The 17891-nt window shown below is 46.7% G+C and overlaps 1 protein-coding gene across 3 annotated transcripts in view; it reads right to left on the reverse strand.

Moving 5' to 3' along the window:
• LOC147894001 (uncharacterized) overlaps window positions 1–17891 on the reverse strand; it is a 39278-nt gene that overhangs the window by 6197 nt on the left and 15190 nt on the right. For all 3 annotated transcript variants that reach the window (XM_087386022.1, XM_087386021.1, XM_087386020.1), the window contains 3 exons: window positions 3498–3563; window positions 3302–3367; window positions 2937–3025 (listed from right to left, as the gene is read on the reverse strand). In XM_087386022.1, the coding sequence (XP_087242148.1) occupies window positions 2937–3025; window positions 3302–3367; window positions 3498–3563 (221 nt within the window). The remainder of the gene's footprint in view (window positions 1–2936; window positions 3026–3301; window positions 3368–3497; window positions 3564–17891) is intronic.

A 17891-nucleotide genomic window follows, 5' to 3' on the forward strand; every position in this document is an offset into this window, starting at 1 on the left:
TTAGCATATGGTCACAGACATACAAATCCACACACCCACACATACTTGAGCATCCATTTATACAAAGGTCTTCGTACTGAGTTTCTGTCAGCACTCCAGAGGTGAAGGGGAAACTCAGTCGTGACAAAGCGAGTAGCGATGCCTCATGAGTGACGGATAGTCCCTTGTGGGAGGCCATGGCAATACATGCAACATTTTCTAGGAGAATGCTCCAATAACATCTGTTTACGCTGTTCATCTGTCATGGTTACTTCAAAGGAACCCCTGGCCCCAAAATGCACTTTTTGAACAGAGCATCCTCCCAAAGTCCTGGTCAACCAGTTTCCCATTTCTACAGCAACATGCATTCGACATGGAAAAAAGATAATAATAACATTTCTGGCATAATGCCAGACACGATCAAAAATGTCATCCACCTTAACGGTTATGCCCACCTGAGGAGCAGGCTCCTGCCAATCTTTCCCAGCGTCTTCAAACCTCTCATGCAAAAGTTCATGAACCAGTTGTGCCTCATACGAGACATGGGCAGGGTCATCCTGACCCATTGCATGCTTTTGCTTCTTTTTTGAATCTTTCATTCTTTTTTATAAAGTATAATCAAACTGAGGATCAGCCATTTCTGCACAATAGAATCCCCACAAAACTCAGAAAAAGAACTATGAACACTAAGATAGAGATCCCTATACAAAATGCCCCAAAAGGGAGAGGTTCATGGTGCTTCAAGCAAGAAAGGGAAGGCTTATACACAGCAGAGAAAAAGCACCCCAAAGGAAGGGTTGAAAGTAAAGACAAAGAAAGAAAGAAAGATGTATTACAGTCTTCAGGAGGCCTCGTGGACCTATGAAAATGCTTCAAGGGTAACTCATACAAGCCACTGTGGGTGAAGCAAAGGGCTCACTAAGGCCCTTGCTGAGTGCTATTCTGCGAAAACTCAAAACAGGAAGGCAATAAATTAGGAGAGAAATCCAGCAAAGGTGCAGCTCACACACACAAACCCACGCACACACGCAGTGATTAGACAAAAGAAAAAAACAAAAGAGGCAGCGGAACAGAGTGGAGGTGATCAGAGAGCAGTAAAACGCACTGTGGAGTGGTCGTGACAGAAGGACCTGTTGGAAGGCTTCACACAGGTCAAGAGGGCTGCAGGAAACCCTGAACGGGCAGAAACGCAGCACCAGCAGCTCCAAAGAGGTGGACGCAACAGAACGGCAGGTTCCAGGGTCCCACACATGCAGCACACAGTCCAAAACCAGGTCAAAAAAGGCCCATATGGCAGGACGAGGCAGCAAACAAGTGCAGGGTCCCACACGTGCAGCACACAGTCCAAAATCAGGTCAAAAAAGGCCCATATGGCAGGATGAGGCAGCAAACGAGTGCAAACAACAGTCACGCCTTCAAGAAGGGGCAGGAGATGGATGCCAGACGGCCCATAGACCCAAGAGGAAGAGCACAGGCCTAGATGGGGCTGCAGGTTGCCATGGCTGCTCCCTCTCTCTCTCACACACACACCAGCTCACACACACACACACACACAGAATCTGAGTATCGTCATTCATTACACACATGCACAGGCAGACATACATGCATGCACACCATGTTGCCCTTCGTGTATGTACAAACACTACAAATGCATCTACATCCTGCTCCTCCCATGTTAGAAATAATGTTGGATCTGGAGGTGTGTTGTAGCACCTGTTCCCTTTACCTGAGGCTTTGGAAAGGACCTTCCCACAATCTACCTTAATCTTCCACAGGCGGTGGCGAGGTTCATCAAGTTTGCTCTCCCCCAAGGTTGGGATGGGAAGGTAGTTGGTCAAAGTCATTCTTACTCTTTTGCTCGCTAAACACGAAGCAAAACACTGGAAACGTGCTGTCCAAAAATCACCTCAAACAGAGATACCTTTCATCTTCAAATGGCTGACCGAGACCGGGGCTTGCTCCCGTCTTTGCTGCAAATCCTTCTCATGGACTGTTGTGCCACATCACATGTCCCCAGAACACATGGCATTCTACCATGTGAGCTGCCACATCAGCAACTGTACTCTACATGACAAATGTGCCATGTCATCACTTTGGGTGATGTCTACATTCTTGTGTGCCACATCATCCTCTCGTGGACAGTATCCTAGACAACGAAGAGCTGTCCACAACATGCAGACCCTCCCATCATGGTGATGGTTGGCTGCTCAACAACGCAACTACATTCCTTCTTCGCCTATGCTACCACGAATTTTAGCTTCTCATATGAGGGCCTTACAGGTGAGCAGCTAACCTATGGTGCAAAGGGTGGAGCATTGACTTCCAACGGTAGGTGGGTAGGTAAGGTATGTTTCCCTTCAGCACAAACATCCAAAGCGAGTCTTAATTGTTGCGTTTGTCCAAGAAGATCCAACCCTTACGAACGCACAATGTGCTTTGGGCAGTCAACAATGACTACTTCCTTTGGCGCTATGGATGGAAAAACATAAACTAGGATGCTTAATATCTAGATGAATCCATCCTCTAGGATGCTTAATATATCTGGATGAATCCAGGAACACACCCAAACTCATACTCTCAAAACACAACACAAAGTGCAGTTTCAACTTCATGATAGCCACTCGTAATGTATAAACTCCATCATGCATAGCAGGGACTACCACCTACTTGATTTATCGAGATGCATGATGGAGTTTATGGTCTTCAACCTTATAAGTGCCTGTCACTTGCGATGCCTGTCACTTGTAATGCACAGAAAAGGATAAGCGAAAATCAGATTGTTTTTAAAAGGCAGGAGACATACTCTCACAGAAAGAAATTTATGACACCCAGAAAGTGCGAATTGATAGATAAATGTTATTGAAATACAGCAGACTCTAAAATCATGTAAACATTGTCTTGTCGCAACAGGAAAGTTGAGAAAAAAACAAGAACAAACTAAAGACGCCCTTTACTACCTTCTAAACATATCATCAGTTACACTGGCAGGGATCCTAGCAACAAATATCCGTGTGTTCTTTTTTCCCGGGGGTGGCCGCATGTCCTCCTGTACAAAATAGCCAACGTCATTAAATTGTCCTTATGTTACCACAAAATTCTTGCCAAGCCAAATCGATAAAACCCCTAAAACTTCAGTCCTAAAGCAGCAGTTCTTTTCCTACTATAATCTTCTACAGAATGACTTTGAAAAACAAAACCAGCTCCTTTTTAAAAACTTAAGCTATTTTCCCAGTCTCAAAATATGACTCATAGACAGCTCAGCACCTCTCAACCTCAGAAATAAAGTTTAGAGGCTGACTTTGAAACAACAGATAAACCATACCTTGGGTGTTGCAACCTTGACCTCTAGCATCCTTCCATTGAGCAGATGCTGTGTCGCCATTGCTTTCTGCAACATCAATATAACATATAAAAAAGAGATCTCGACACCATTGATGTGAAGTCAAACATGGCCATGGTACAAAGAGAATTTAGATAGCTCCTGAACTTCTTTTGGAAAAAGCAGTTTTTGACGTTACTTCCGCATCTTCTGAAGTTTGAAAAGTCACATAGCCAAAGCCCCGCGAACGACCAGTTGTTCGATCCTGCGTACAATAATATAATCAGAAGCTGCTATATTGCTCCTCCAACAGAACGTGCCAAATCACATCATAGATTGCAGCCAGAAAATTGACTGAGTCTGCCTGTATCTGTGTTGACATGTGGCCATGTTCCATGCATGCACTGTTGTGTCTGTGCACGCACGTGCTTCTATCTAAAACTTACAAAGGGAAGGAGTTAACAAAACGAGAGAAACCAAATTAAAAATTAAGTGAACTACCTGTTAACTTTTATTATTTTTAAAAGACAGCTTCCCAACTTGCACTGAGCAACTTACCAGCAACAAGACTAAATTTGCTACTGGTCCAAAGAATACCAAGAAACTTCAAAGAAAGGCAGACACATGTTACTCTCAAAAACAGTAGAGAATGCTTCCTAGACAGAGTGATATTAACACTGCGAAGCAGTCGTGCACACAACATAATTGTGCAGCTATACAGCTGCCTACAGCCGTCACTCTACTCCCACTATCTGCACAATAGGATTATGCAAGAGCAGATAAAAGAGGAAACGAATCAAGCACAATGCCATTCCCCAACTTGCAAATGTACCATTCTTCTTCGTCTTCCTCCATCCACCACCTGTTGGTAGCGCCTACTCTCTAAACCTTTATCCTTTTCATCCTTACAGGCATGCAGCAGCCTAACTTAAAGAGATCTGTTTGGAGATCCGACCATGTCAATAACCCTAACTACTTGATCAACGGGCTGCAAATGTGCTTCCATAAGGTGTGGAAGAACAAAGAGAAGGTTGTCATAACCCAGGCGCTTTTTGCACCGAGAGAGCCTTGAGAGCCTCGAGCATCTACTCATCTGTAAAAAGGGCGTCTGACTGTCTCATAATCTGCAGAGGGACCACAGAGAAATGTGGGTCACAACTTCTTAGGAGTCTCCTCCTCTACCCAAAAGAGCTAGTTCTAAGAGGAGGTGGTCATCTCCAAGATCTCCTGCAGGTCAAAATGGGGCTGCCTCGTCACGTCTAGTTTCTCAACCTTTGGAGCTACGTCCCTGTTAAACAAGGTGTGGTTTGGGAGAACTGTCATATCATCTTGTTCCCCTATTGGACCTGATGTTCATTATACGAATACGCAACCAGTATGGCCTCCATCTGACGCTAAGGGCAATCATAGGAACTTTTGTAAAGGTAGCCAAGAGAATCTGCAAGAATCTACATACAAAAAATCCTGAAGCCAAGCAAGTGATTTGGAAGGACATGAGAAGATTTACATTGTAAGAGGAGTATATGAGAGGGGAATTGAAGAACAATAAGCTTCTCCTGTAAACAATGAATAATTCTTTTACTCAGGACCTATATTAACATTGGCATCAAATATCTAGCAAAGGAAAAAAAGTACAAAACCCAATCCAGGACCTGAAATAATTAAATGGGGAGGAGAAACTTTGACCGCAACAGTCACATGTTCAATAGAGCAATGGAAGAAGGTTTCGTGCACTGCTCCCAATGTAAGAAAAGAATCCAAATATACAAGGGAGGTAATAGAAAAGAGGGAAAGAACTATAGGATAATCAAATTGATGGCCAAGCTATTTCAAATCTAATATTAAGTCAATGGGCAAAGGACAATAACATGAGAGCTCATGCGCAAGCAAGATTCAAGCCGAAACAGTTCACTAGTAGATCACTCAATCACCATGAGGTCAGCAATAGAGGGAGTTCAAGAACAAGAAAACTCTACCTTGTGCTTATCTTCATCAAACACGATCACGATCCTAGTCAAAGCATGATCATGGCCTTTTCTCAAGTGCCTCGAGCCAAGGAAACTATGGGACCAAACATAGCAGAGAACCAGTATGCATGAATATAGATATTGCTATATGCCAATAACATAGTCCTTATCTCAACCTCAGCAAAGGGGCTGCAGTGACACTTGGAGGCACTAGAGGTGTTTTGCAGACAGAGAGACCTGACAGACAACCTTGGGAAGACCATGCAATGCTCCGTCTACTTAGCTTCACTTATCGAGACGAGCAGGCGCTAGGAGCTCAACAGCCACATAGAGGCTCGAGGACAGTGGGCACTAGGACTCCACTATCTCCACTCAATCCTACACCTATTTGGGAGCAGTCTTCACAAGACCCCTTTTCACATGCGGCCCATGCACGACTCACACAGGGGCGAGGAGCTCTAGCTCGATTAGAGAGACAGTGCTTTCAAGCGCACTTTCAAGATCCACCGACGAAGTGCTAGCTCTTCGATACGCTAGTGCGGCCGACTGCCATGTATGCAACGTCCTTCTAGGGATGTGGCCTACCGATAGCAGAGTGGAGGAGGTTTGAGCAGCTACAGGTGACTATGGGATCTAGGATGATTCAGGCTTGATGGGATCTAGGATGATTCAGAGCAAGCCCTCAGGCCCGCATGAGATAGTACAGGCAAAGTTCGCCATGGCACCACTACAGACTCATGCCATGTTCCAAATAGTGACATTCATTCAAAGAGTCTGAGACCTACCCCAGTGGAGACTACCGAGGCTGGCTCTGAAAGACGAGTAGCGAAGAGCAAGACAGACACACGGCACGTTTATCCACATGGTTTGCCAAACATGAGATTCAGATGGGCAAGCTCCCTCCCTTTTAGTACAGTATGGATGCATCCCCTGAGTTGATTCCACGAGATGAGATTAACCATATCATAGGGTTAGACCTCCTCCAGCTCCACACATCTTGGGGTTGGGGGGGGCGGATCAAGAGCTCCCCACCAAGACCCAATTCTACCGTGACCATTTCCTAAGAGTCTCGAAGGAGGGTTTCATCATCAAACCCCAATATCTTGAGGACAGGGGAGTCTCACACGCACTCAGGATCACCATCCGGCAGATGCGGGTTTCATCGCATCAGCTGAGGATTGAGACAAGGAGAGCACCACGTACACCCAAAGAGCAGAGGATCTGCATGCTATGCACACTAGGAGAGATTGAGACATTGAAGCACTTTCTCTGTGCATGCCCAGCCTACTACGAGATCCCGGAGCGATACAACTGTCTTTATCAGGATGGGAGTCGGTTCGGCCCGCTGCTGCGACTGATCTACTTCCATGACTAGGTCTGCATTGGGCTCTATCTACTTAAAATGCGCTGCCATAGGGAGACCTTGCTACAACAGATCAGGAAGCATTAGGAGGGGACCAAACCACAAGACACAGAGGCTGACCAGGCGAGTCACAGATTTCTATGGAGTTGAGTCAACTCCTGGACACAATGAGATGGAGGAGGAGCTAGCTGATATGGATTGCTGAGAGAGGATTAAAGAGGCTACCCGTGACACGGAGATCGACCAGAGCCCACTCGATTGAGGTCCGACCTATCACGGCTTTCCTCAGAGGAGACTGCCCGAGATGAGGGGTCACGAGCATAGCTCAACGGGTTCACATCATATATCTTCTGCGTGAGGCACCTCAGTTACATTACTTCCTCAGCACAATCCAGGTTGTGTTCCACGAGACACAAAGATACCCAGAACACGATATTCCTCAAGAGTTTGCTGTCCATCTTTGGAGAGAATTTTACCCCTCACCTTCCGCATCTCCAGGGTACTCTCCACCTCCTTCAGCTCCCAGATATCCTCCCATACAGGTTGTACCTTCCCCAAGACAGTATTTACACTCTGAAGGCACTCCTCCTGGATATCCTCCATTCCCGACAGCAGCTCCTTATACTTTCTCAGATCCGTGGACTCTGCAACCTACTCCTGTACTCTCACGAGCGGTAACACCCATTTCGACATTACCAGTGTTACCTCAGACCGGACCTCCTTTACCAGATTTCCACGGGTGGTTCCATCCTGCCTCGCCTGCCCCCTCCAACATGAGCAACCTCAGGGAGCAGCCCGAATCCTCTTCCAGAAATGGTATAAACTAGAGCGCAGGTTCGTGCTTTTCTCACGGGGACCTCAAATATGTCGCATCGCTCGCGTGCAGCCTCTCCAGAGATCAAAGACTCAAGTCCAAAAAAGACCCCTGAAGTCAACATACAAGGCGAAACACTACTGCAACTTCAAATTTCCCAGCTTCAGGACAGCATCTCCGACTTGGTCCAGAAAGTCCAACAACTTCAAGATTCTCGCAGTACCACCCATACAGAGGATGACATGACGCAACCAGACGACTATGCGGATTCATTCCCACCTGAGGTAGAAAACACTGAACTACGTGCCCTCTACCGTTTACTTCAAGCTTCTAAAACTAAAAGACTTGACATCAAACTTCCGGAAGCCTACACTGGTCAACGCAATCGCCGAACAGTTGACCAATGGCTCGCAAAATTACGCATGTATTTTGATGCTGTTGACCTCACTGAAGGCAAAAAGATCGCCTTGGTAACCTCCCTCCTCAAGGATACAGCTTTTCTATGGTGGCAAAGACGCTTAAAGCACAACAAAAGTGTGTTAACATGGGAACGTTTTGAACACGTGCTCCGTAAGCAGTTCATACTTGCCAATGCGGACTTTCAAGCACGATCAAAATTCCGACAGCTGGAGCAAACAGGCCCCCTATCTTCCTACATCTCTCAGTTCACCACATTGGTGCTGGAGATTGATGGTTTAACTGAGGATGATCGCCTTCATGCTTTCATCTCAAGCCTAAATCCCTCGTTACGCATTGATGTCCTTAAAGCTAACATCACCACCACGGGTGGCGCTATTGTTTGCAGAGCGCATTACAGATTTCCAAAACACAGGGAAGCAGAGTGCTAATCGCACACAGAACTCTACTATGGCCAAAGGTGCTCGCCCTCAAGATAACACCAGGTTTCGAAAAAACTCCGGTAATCAAGATCAGCGACAGTCTCAAGATCCCCAGAAGTCTCAAAAATCGTATGCTGGATTCCAACAGAAGCACTCCTTCAAGGATCGCACCTCTTCTTCTTCACAAAGTCATCACCAACATCCCCAACATAAAGGTGCGGCCACTGACAAGAAGAACAGCTCCAGCACAAAAGGACTTTGAATCATCTGTATAGGCGACCATAGATGGTTCGATTGTCCCAAGCGACCAAAGCAAAATTCCAATATGGAACCTAGCACTTCCCAAACAGAAGATGCTACCCCAGCACAAGACAAGAAAGGCAAAGCTGTTCGAATGGTAAATACCATCCACCTGAGCCTTGCCAGCAACCCCGAACCTTCCCTGGCCACTCAAGTATTTTGTGTTCAAGGATCGATTCGTGGAACAACAGTCACTATCCTCATCGACAATGGCTGCTCTCATAACTTCCTAGCTAGTTCTATGGTCGACAAACTTCGGTTAACCACCAGTCCTAGTCTCATGGACTATCAGATTGAACTCGCAAATGGAACTACTTTCTTGTGCAACACCCGGATCAAAAACTTGTCTTTTCGCATCCAACATTATACGGACAAGTTGAACTTCGACATCATGCCTCTTTCTCGGTACGATGTCATACTTGGACAACAGTGACTCTACGACTATGATCCATCAATCAGTTTTCGCAACCATACTATCCAGTTTATCCACCAGGGAAAACTTATTGAGCTAACTGATTTAAGGGACTCTCCTTCAACACCAGTTGCCTCTGTCCTATAAGTAAAGAAGTGGGTTCGTAAACGTCAAGTAAAGACTTCACTTCTGTTGGTTACGGCAGTAGAGGAGACACCAACAAAGGATCCTCCTGAATACCTCAACCAACCTTTTTTCCAACCCTACCTGGATATTTTTCCACAGGAATTGCCAAAGCAGTTACCACCTCGATGACCAGTGGATCACCCAATCGAACTTATTCCCGGCAGTAATCCACCGTCGAAACCTCCTTATCGGGTTTCTTACGCTCAAAATGAAGAAATCCAAAGACAGGTGACCGAACTACTCGACAAAGGTCACATTCGGCCCAGTCGCAGCCCTTTCGGATCTCCTATACTACTTGTGGAAAAAAAAAATAAGTCAATGCGTCTCTGCATCGACTACCGAGCCCTCAATAAGCTCACTATAAAAAACAAGTATCCATTGCCTCGCATCAATGACCCCTTCGATCAACTTCTACACGCAACACAATTCTCAAAGATTGATCTTCGTTCAGGTTATCATCAAATTCGCATACGATAAGGCGATGAGTACAAGACAGCGTTTCGAACAAAGTATGGACACTCTCGATAAGTTCGTCATCGTTTACCTCGATGACATCCTCGTTTTCAGCACATCCATACATGAGCACAAACAACATCTTCACCAAGTTTTTGAAGTTCTCCGCACAAATTCTCTCTACATCAACATTGAGAAGAGTGAGTTCTTCAAGACCCAACTCGAATATTTGGGACATGTTATTTCAGCTCAAGGCATCTCTGTGGATCCCAAGAAGGTCAAGGTAATCCGAAACGGGCCTACTCCTAAGAATGTTCATGATGTCTGCTCTTTTCTCGGATTGGCAAACTTCTACCATACAAAGGTCTATCAGTTTTCCGAAATCGCAGCTCCTATGTCCGAATTATTGAAAAGCACAGCAGTTTTTCAATGGCTTTCCGAAATAGAGTATAGTTTCCAACAACTCAAGCAAGCACTCACTACCACACCAGTTATGGCTATTGTTGACCCAAACCTTCCATTTGAGGTCATGACCGACGCTTCTGACATCGCTACAAGAGCAGTCTTGATGCAAGAAGGCAGAGTTATTGCTTTTGACAGCCATAAACATTCCGATATCCAAACCCGATACCCGGTTTATGATATGGAGTTTCTTGCCGTCGTACATGCTTATCGCTCTTGGAAACTCTATCTCATGGGAGCCGACTCGGTGGTCAAGATAGACCATCACTCTCTAAAGTATATCTTTACTCAACCAATCATGAACGCTCGAGATCTGGACGACTCCGACCCTACTTGGCAATCTGATGAAGACTTACAGCAGTACCCTGACATTTTACAGCAGTATTTTCAGAATTTACAGTGATATTTTCTACATCAGTTCATTATCTCCACCAGGGTCTTATTTTGAGTGGGAGGGGATGTCACGATCTGTGACGTATTCCTTTCTCTATTTCTAGACTTATGGATGGTTTGATGAATGGACACTTGTGGAAGGGTATACCCTTTCGACGCGACACTTCCTATGAGGCACAACCCTTCACAAGAGACATTCTATTGAAAAGACATTCCTATTGTAATGTACCCTCTCATCAAGGGTCACACCCTTCACAAGGGCTACACACCTCTTCATGCACATACACTTTGGAGTACACACCTTTTCATGTGTGACTCTTCACTCTCTATATAAGAGAGGCCCAATTGTATGGACGACACACGACAGTTTTCACTACAGACACTCAAGCAATACAATTATTCCTTGTTCTTTGCTATTTCAGTCTCCTTTCTGTTCCTTAGCACATTTCTAAATATAGTAAATCTAGGATTTCTTACAATATCGAGGAGACCACGCCCTCCTCCACCACCACAACATGAGACGACCAGACACACGCAGTTCTGAGACATCTTTGCCGCTCATAGACGAGCCACCATAGTGCAGGGTTCAAGTTCTAGCTCTCTTCCTACTTCAGATAGCACACGATATGACATAACATGATATGATATACGACATGTTTTGTATTCAATTTTGCTTGAGGTATTGAGCTCTTTATTTCAGCATAGTACTCAGCAAGGGCCTTAGCGCGCCCTTTGTGGCTTGTATGAGTTTTTTCCCTTTTTGGGGTTTTCCACACTTTGTCCCACAAGCCCGCGAGGCCTCCCACGACCTCTCTCTCTCTCTCTCTCTCAGGTGAGTTGGGAGTGAAAACGCAGACACCATATCCCATCCTGTTAGCTGAAGCAGGTATAATACTACTAGAAGGTGAAGCACTATGCCATTATCTCGGATACCTCAACAAGGTTAAAAAGATGGATGCACACCGGATACCACATAAAGCAATGGAAGCCACTAAGACCACGGGCTGGTACAAAGATGGGGAGGAGTGGATGGAACTATGGGGGATAAAGGCAGCTGATATACAAGAAGACTCATGTGAAATCACGGACTTAGTAACACTGAAAATGATACAGAAAATATGGCATGATCCAGGTACAAAAATGCAGTTCTACAAACGGGAAATCAACCTGATGGACAGCTATGCAAAGCAAAAGTATCTTGGGGAGGACATCTCAATATTCAAAAGGAATTTAATAGGCAAAATAAGGAATTTAAGAGGCAAAATAAGCAAAAGTATCTTGGGGAGGACATCTCACTATTCAAAAGGAATTTAATAGGCAAAATAAGCAAAAGTATCTTGGGGAGGACATCTCAATATTCAAAAGGAATTTCACATGATCTTGGATACGACCCAAGACCCACACATACTGAGAAGAGCAAGGGTGATACACCTATCTTGGGACAGTCTTTGCAAGGCCTGTCCTCATAATGGCACACGCGGCTAGGGCACGACTCACACGAGGGCAAGGAGCTCTAGCTCGACTAGAGAGGTAGTGCTTCCAACACTTCTAGGACCACAGGTCGAAGGGATGGCTTTTTGATATGCTAGAAAGACTGACAGCCATGTATGCAACACACTTCTGGGGGGGTGATCTCCCAACAATCGAGTGGTGGAAATTCGAGAGGCTACAGATGGCTATGAGATCCAGGATCATTTAGAGTAAGCCCTTGGTCCCTCGTCAAATCATAAGCCCTTTGTCCCTCGTCAAATCATACAGGCAGAGTTCACTTTGACACCACTGCTGATTGATGCCATCTTCCAAACAATGACATATCTAGGCAGGGTAGCAGGCCTTGCCTAGCTAGAGACTACCAAGGTTGGCATTAGAGTCATCCAGACGATTGGCTGAGAGTGTGGTCAGCACAACCTAGTGTGCACGCATCTCCAAATGGTTCCGCAGTCATGGTGTTCAGATGGATCGCCTCCCCACGTTTTGGTACAGCCTAGACACCCCATCCCTCCAGATCCCACGAGATGAGATCAACCGTACTATGTACATCACGAACTTTTGTTTCTGTTTGGGGGGGGGGGACCAGGAGTTCCCAAACAAGATCCAATTCTACCGTGACACTTTCTGAGTGTATCAAAGGATGGATTGGTCACTAGGCCCTAGTATCTGGAGGACAGACGCACGTACTAAGGATTGCCATAGGACAAATGTGGGTCTCGTCTCACCAACAAAGGATCGAGGTCAGGGGGACCGAAAGCGCAAATAGAGAGCAACGGATTTGTAGGCTATGCACACTAGCAACAATGGAGACAGAGGAGCACTTTTGTGCATCTATCGTGCCTACTATGAGATCCGAGGACAATAGCTATGTCTAGAGTGACCCCTCGTCTCTGTCGCTCTATCCTGAGGAAAGCTGTGATAGGTCGGACCTCAATAGAGTGTACTCTGGGGGCTCTCTGTCGCACATGTGGCCTCTACACCCCTCTCTCGGTGGTACTGTGCCGGCTGCTCATCCAGACTACTCTCATATCAGCTAGCTCCTCTTTCTCCACTGCACTGTGTCCGGGGGCTAGCTCAAATGTATAGAAGTCTGTGACGTGCCGCTATGTCCTATAGTGATCTGACCATCTCTTGCTGCTCTCTGATCTATCGTAGAAGCACCTCCCTGTGTCGCCGCATCTCCATAAGAAAAAGCCCAATACAGACCTGGTCATGGAAATGAATCAGTCGTGACAAAGGACCAAAGCCACTCCCCTCTAGGTAGAGACAGTGGTAGCATCCCCAAATCTCGTAGTAGGTTAGGCAAACACAAAGAAAATGCTCCTCTGTCTCAACCGCCCCCAGCGTACATAGCGTGCACACCCGTTGCTCTCTAGGTATACCCGCTGCGATCCCTGCCTCATTCCTCAGCTCATGGGATGTAACCCGCCTCCGACCAATGGCAATCCTCAATGCATGAGATACTCCTCTATCCTCGAGATAACGGGGCTCTGATAATGAATCCCTCCTCTGATACTCTCAAGAAGTGGTCACGATAACACTGGGTCTTGGTGGGAAGCTCTTGGTCCCCCCACCCCCAAGTCCGAGATGTGTGAAGTTGGAGGAGGTCTAACCGTATGATACGGTTGATATCATCTCACGGGATCGACTCAAGAGGTGCATCCATGTTGTACTCAAAGGGGGGAAGCCTATCCATCTGAATACCGTGCCTGGCAAGCCAGGTAGACATGTGTGCATACCATGTGTCTGCCCCGTTCTCTACGAGTCATCCGGATGACTCTAGGGCCAACCTCGGAAGTCTCCAATGGGATAAGTCCCAAACTCTGTGGATGAAAGTCACTGTCTGAAAGATGGCATCAACCTGGACAGGTGTCATGGCGAACTCTGCATGTACTATCTCATGTGGAACTAAGGGCTTACATCGGATCATCTTGGATCCCATCGTCACCTGTAGCCGCTCAAAGCTCCTCCAGTCTGTCCTCGAAAGATCGCACCCCCAGAGAGATGTTGCACACATGACAGTCGGTCACACTAGAGTGTCGAAAAGCCAACCCTTCGTTGGTGGATTTTGGAAGTGCGCCTGGAAACACTGTCGCTCTAGTCTAGCCAAAAGCACTACGCCCTCGTGTGAGTCGTGCCTGGGCTGCATGTTTCATCGTGAAGATGGGTCCTGTGAAGACTACTCCCAAATATGTGTATGACTGCACTATCTACACTGGTTCACCACAATAGGTGAAAGTAAGTCGGTTAGTCACTGCTCGTGACGTGTTGAAGATCATAACCTTAGAAGAGGATAGAAGGACCCCTCCGCTGAGAGCAACCCCTGATCATACGGTTCCATGACACTCAGGCACGACTTTCAGCTCTACAACGCAAGTCAGTCCTTCGAGATCAACCAACGATCTCCATGGATGAGGACCTCACCCCTCTATAGGCTAAGGATAGACGCTCTTTGCTACAGTAGCGGGATCAGGCCCGAAAGGAGGGGAAGCGGGCACTAGTACAAGAGGGACGACTTTTTACATGTCCCCATAGGGCACCAGTCCCCTCTCCTACATAGGGAAGCGAGGTCTATGAGACTCATATATCCGAGACCCTATCCTGCACCATTTGGAACTATCATGATACCTTATGGTCAGAACCAGGGAACTTCTCAGAATCCTATACAGGTCACAACATAGTCTTTTATAAAGAGACACTTCAGAGTCACAAGGGGAGTTCGAGGGTCAAGACGAGTTGCAATCCTTTTCAGACCCACACTTTTGGGGACCATTTCAGTAGAGCAGAGAGATGCACATTCCAGGTTTCTTTGGATCCGGATCCGACACATAGACAGCCGGGATCTGTTTGTTGCAATCTGCTACTTCCCCCTTGAGACCTCCCACTTTGCCAGAGATATCCGAGGTGAGGATGAGACATCTCCATTTGCTGCTATTTATCAGTCCATTGTTGACTTCTCTAGCCAAGAGAAGTCCTCCTAGTGGGAGACTTCAACGCGAGGACAGGGGTCCGTCAAGTACCACTCCTCAACTTCAAAGATGATTCCACTCTACTGCCAGACATTGACCTTGAGGAGGAGAGTATGCTACGGGTTTCCGCTGACAGATGAGGTCCATTCGCATCTTATGGGCAGGCCCTATTAGACCTCGGCAGGATGCATGATCTCATTATCTATAATGGTCTTGACACATGGCCTGCCTCAGGTGATTTTACGTGCTTCCCACATAGGTGAGGCTCTAGCGTTGTTGATTACATCATGGGATCCCCTGCCTTCACATCTCGCATCACTGACTTCACTATAGCACTTCTCCCTCCAGGGGCTGATCATACCTAACTTTTCTTTAGCATCTCCATGTTAGAAACTCACTGTGCCCACCTGTGAGCCCCCAATTTGAGGGGACAAGGGGCAGTGAGAGGTAGGAGGGCTGGGGAGAGAGAGAGACTCAGGCCGGCATCATAGGCAACCAGCACATAGGCTGGTTGCAGCCTGCAACAGCAGGTAAAACAGGGCTTTAGGCCTCACATGGAGGCTCCTGCAGCAGCGCAGACTGGCTGCACAGGGCACCCTTATATAGGGGCCTGTGGCAGGCCAAGTCGGCCCAACCAGGTCCACCGACCAGGGCCAACCCTGGTCGGTTTTCTAGGGCCCATGTGGTCGGCCACCAGACAGGGTACCGACCCTGCTGGTCGGTCAACTCAAGGGGCCTGGGCAGTGCCTATAAAAGGCCCACTCCTCCATTCATTCCAGCATCCAGTGCAAGACTGAAAGCCCCTCTCCAAGGCTGTGTTCAGCACTCAGATCTGGAGCAGTTTGTGAGAGAGAGAGTTCATCAATATTCTCCAGCACTTTGCTGTGTTTTGTACTGCTCCCTTGGAGCTATTTTTCTGCCCACCATCCGGTGGATGAACATACTCTCTCTCTCTCCGTCCATATTTATTTCTAAGCGAGGGTTTGTTGCATCTTTGATCATCTATCTGAGTTGAGTGTGTGTAAGAGTTGGGAGAGATCTTGGGTGGAGGTTTGAGTGATTCATTCCCTCTTGATTTCTAACATGGTATCAGAGCCATAGGCTCTCAACTCTTCTTCATCAAAGCACTCTCTGAAGGAAGGAGTCCCTTGGCAGAAAGGCGATCCTGTTTTCAGCTCAGGCTAGCACAGGAGTTCAATACATCTTTTTTGCTTCAGTTTTTCAGTTTGCTATTCACCAAGATGGATCAGCGTTCAAAAGACCCTACACCCACTGCTCGTCCTTCCTCCTTCTCCAGTTATCTTCCTTCTTGGGACGAACTATCCAATCTGGAAAGTCAAGATCCGAAGCCATTTGTTGGCACGGAAGCTGTGGAAGATAGTGATTGGGACCGAGGAGAAGCCGGAGGACATTGTGGACAAAAGAAGTGAAGTTTTATTTGAAGCAGATGCGGATGAACTCAGTGCTTGGGAGGAGAGGGATGCTCAAGCCTTAGCAATGCTAATTGGCACGACAGCAGATGCTGTGATTCCTCATATCCAGTTGGCAGAGACGTCTTCACAGGCGTGGGCCATATTGGCGGAGCTGTATGAAACCGATAATACAGCCCGTATCATTACTCTTCAGCATCAGCTTTATAATCTTGATATGAATGAGGGTGATAGTGTGCATGACCATCTGACAAAGGTGAAAGTCGTGCGGACCAGCTCGCAGCGTTGGTCAGAAGGTGGACTTGAGTCAATTGGCGTTGCTCAAACTCCACAAGTTGCCACGGAGTTTCAAAAGTTTTGTGACTACGGTCACTGCGAATCACCTTTGAGGAGCTTGGCCCACTCCTGCTTCAGGAGGAGGCTCGAGAGAAACTCTTTACGCAAACCGACGAGAAGGCATTAGTGGCCAAAGACAAGCCTGGAAAAGGCAAGCCAAAGGAGTTCAAGAAGTCAGAGGACGCTGACCGAAAGAAGAAAATGAAGTGCTATTACTGTGAAAAGCTTGGCCACTCCGCCAAAGAATGCTGAAAGAAGGCGGCGGATCAGAAGCGGAAGAGAGAAGCCGAGAACAAAGAAGAGCCTAAGAATGATTCTGCCAATGTGACGACTGGACAATTGTTTTTAATCAATGAACATTGTTCAGCATATGCAGTCAGTGAAGGAAAAGAGGGTTGGTATGTTGACAACCGTGCTTCAAAGCACATGTCTAAGAAAGACTTGGTTCAAAACCATGGAAAGTACACACCCGCATTCCAAAGTTTCTGTCGGGGATAGCCGGACATGTCCTGTGAAGGGCATCGGTAGCATTCCTTTCATTACAACCACAGGTAAGGAGAAGGATATCTCTGGAGTACTTTATGTACCCAACCTTTGCGAGAACTTTTTGTCTGTAAGTCAGATGGATAAAAACAACATGGCAGTTCTCTTTCAAGATGGCAAGGTCACCGTGACATCCAAAGCAAATGGACAAATGGTGGCTCAAGGAGTTGAAGAGAACGGACTGTACCGCCTCAGTGCAATGTTGGTTCATGAAGACAACGGAAAGTCCAAACTTTGGCATGAGCACTTCGGTCACGTCAGCTATGGAACCTTGGCTGAAATGTCAAAGTCGAAGATGGTGGATGGACTTCCACCAATTACAGGCAAGGATGGTGTCTGTAGGGCTTGTCTAGAAGGCAAGCAGCACAGGGACAAGTTCCCACAAGAGGCCTCGTTTCAAGCCAGCAAACCTCGAGTTAGTTCATGCCGACATTTGTGGCCCAATGTCTACAGCATCGTGGGCAGGATCCAAGTCTCACTTCTCTTTGTGGATGATTTCAATAGAATGACCTGGGTGTATTGCTTGGCCAAAAAGTCACAGGCTTTCGAGAAGTTCAAGGACTGGAAGGCCAGAGTTGAAAAGGAGACAGGGGAGGATGTCAAGACGTTCCGTATAGATAGGGGGGGAGAATTCA

The sequence above is a fragment of the Dipteris shenzhenensis genome, chromosome 15 (assembly GCF_047967505.1).
Source record: "Dipteris shenzhenensis isolate YYH24624 ecotype China chromosome 15, Dip_SZ_1.0, whole genome shotgun sequence".
Classification (NCBI taxonomy): domain Eukaryota; kingdom Viridiplantae; phylum Streptophyta; class Polypodiopsida; order Gleicheniales; family Dipteridaceae; genus Dipteris; species Dipteris shenzhenensis.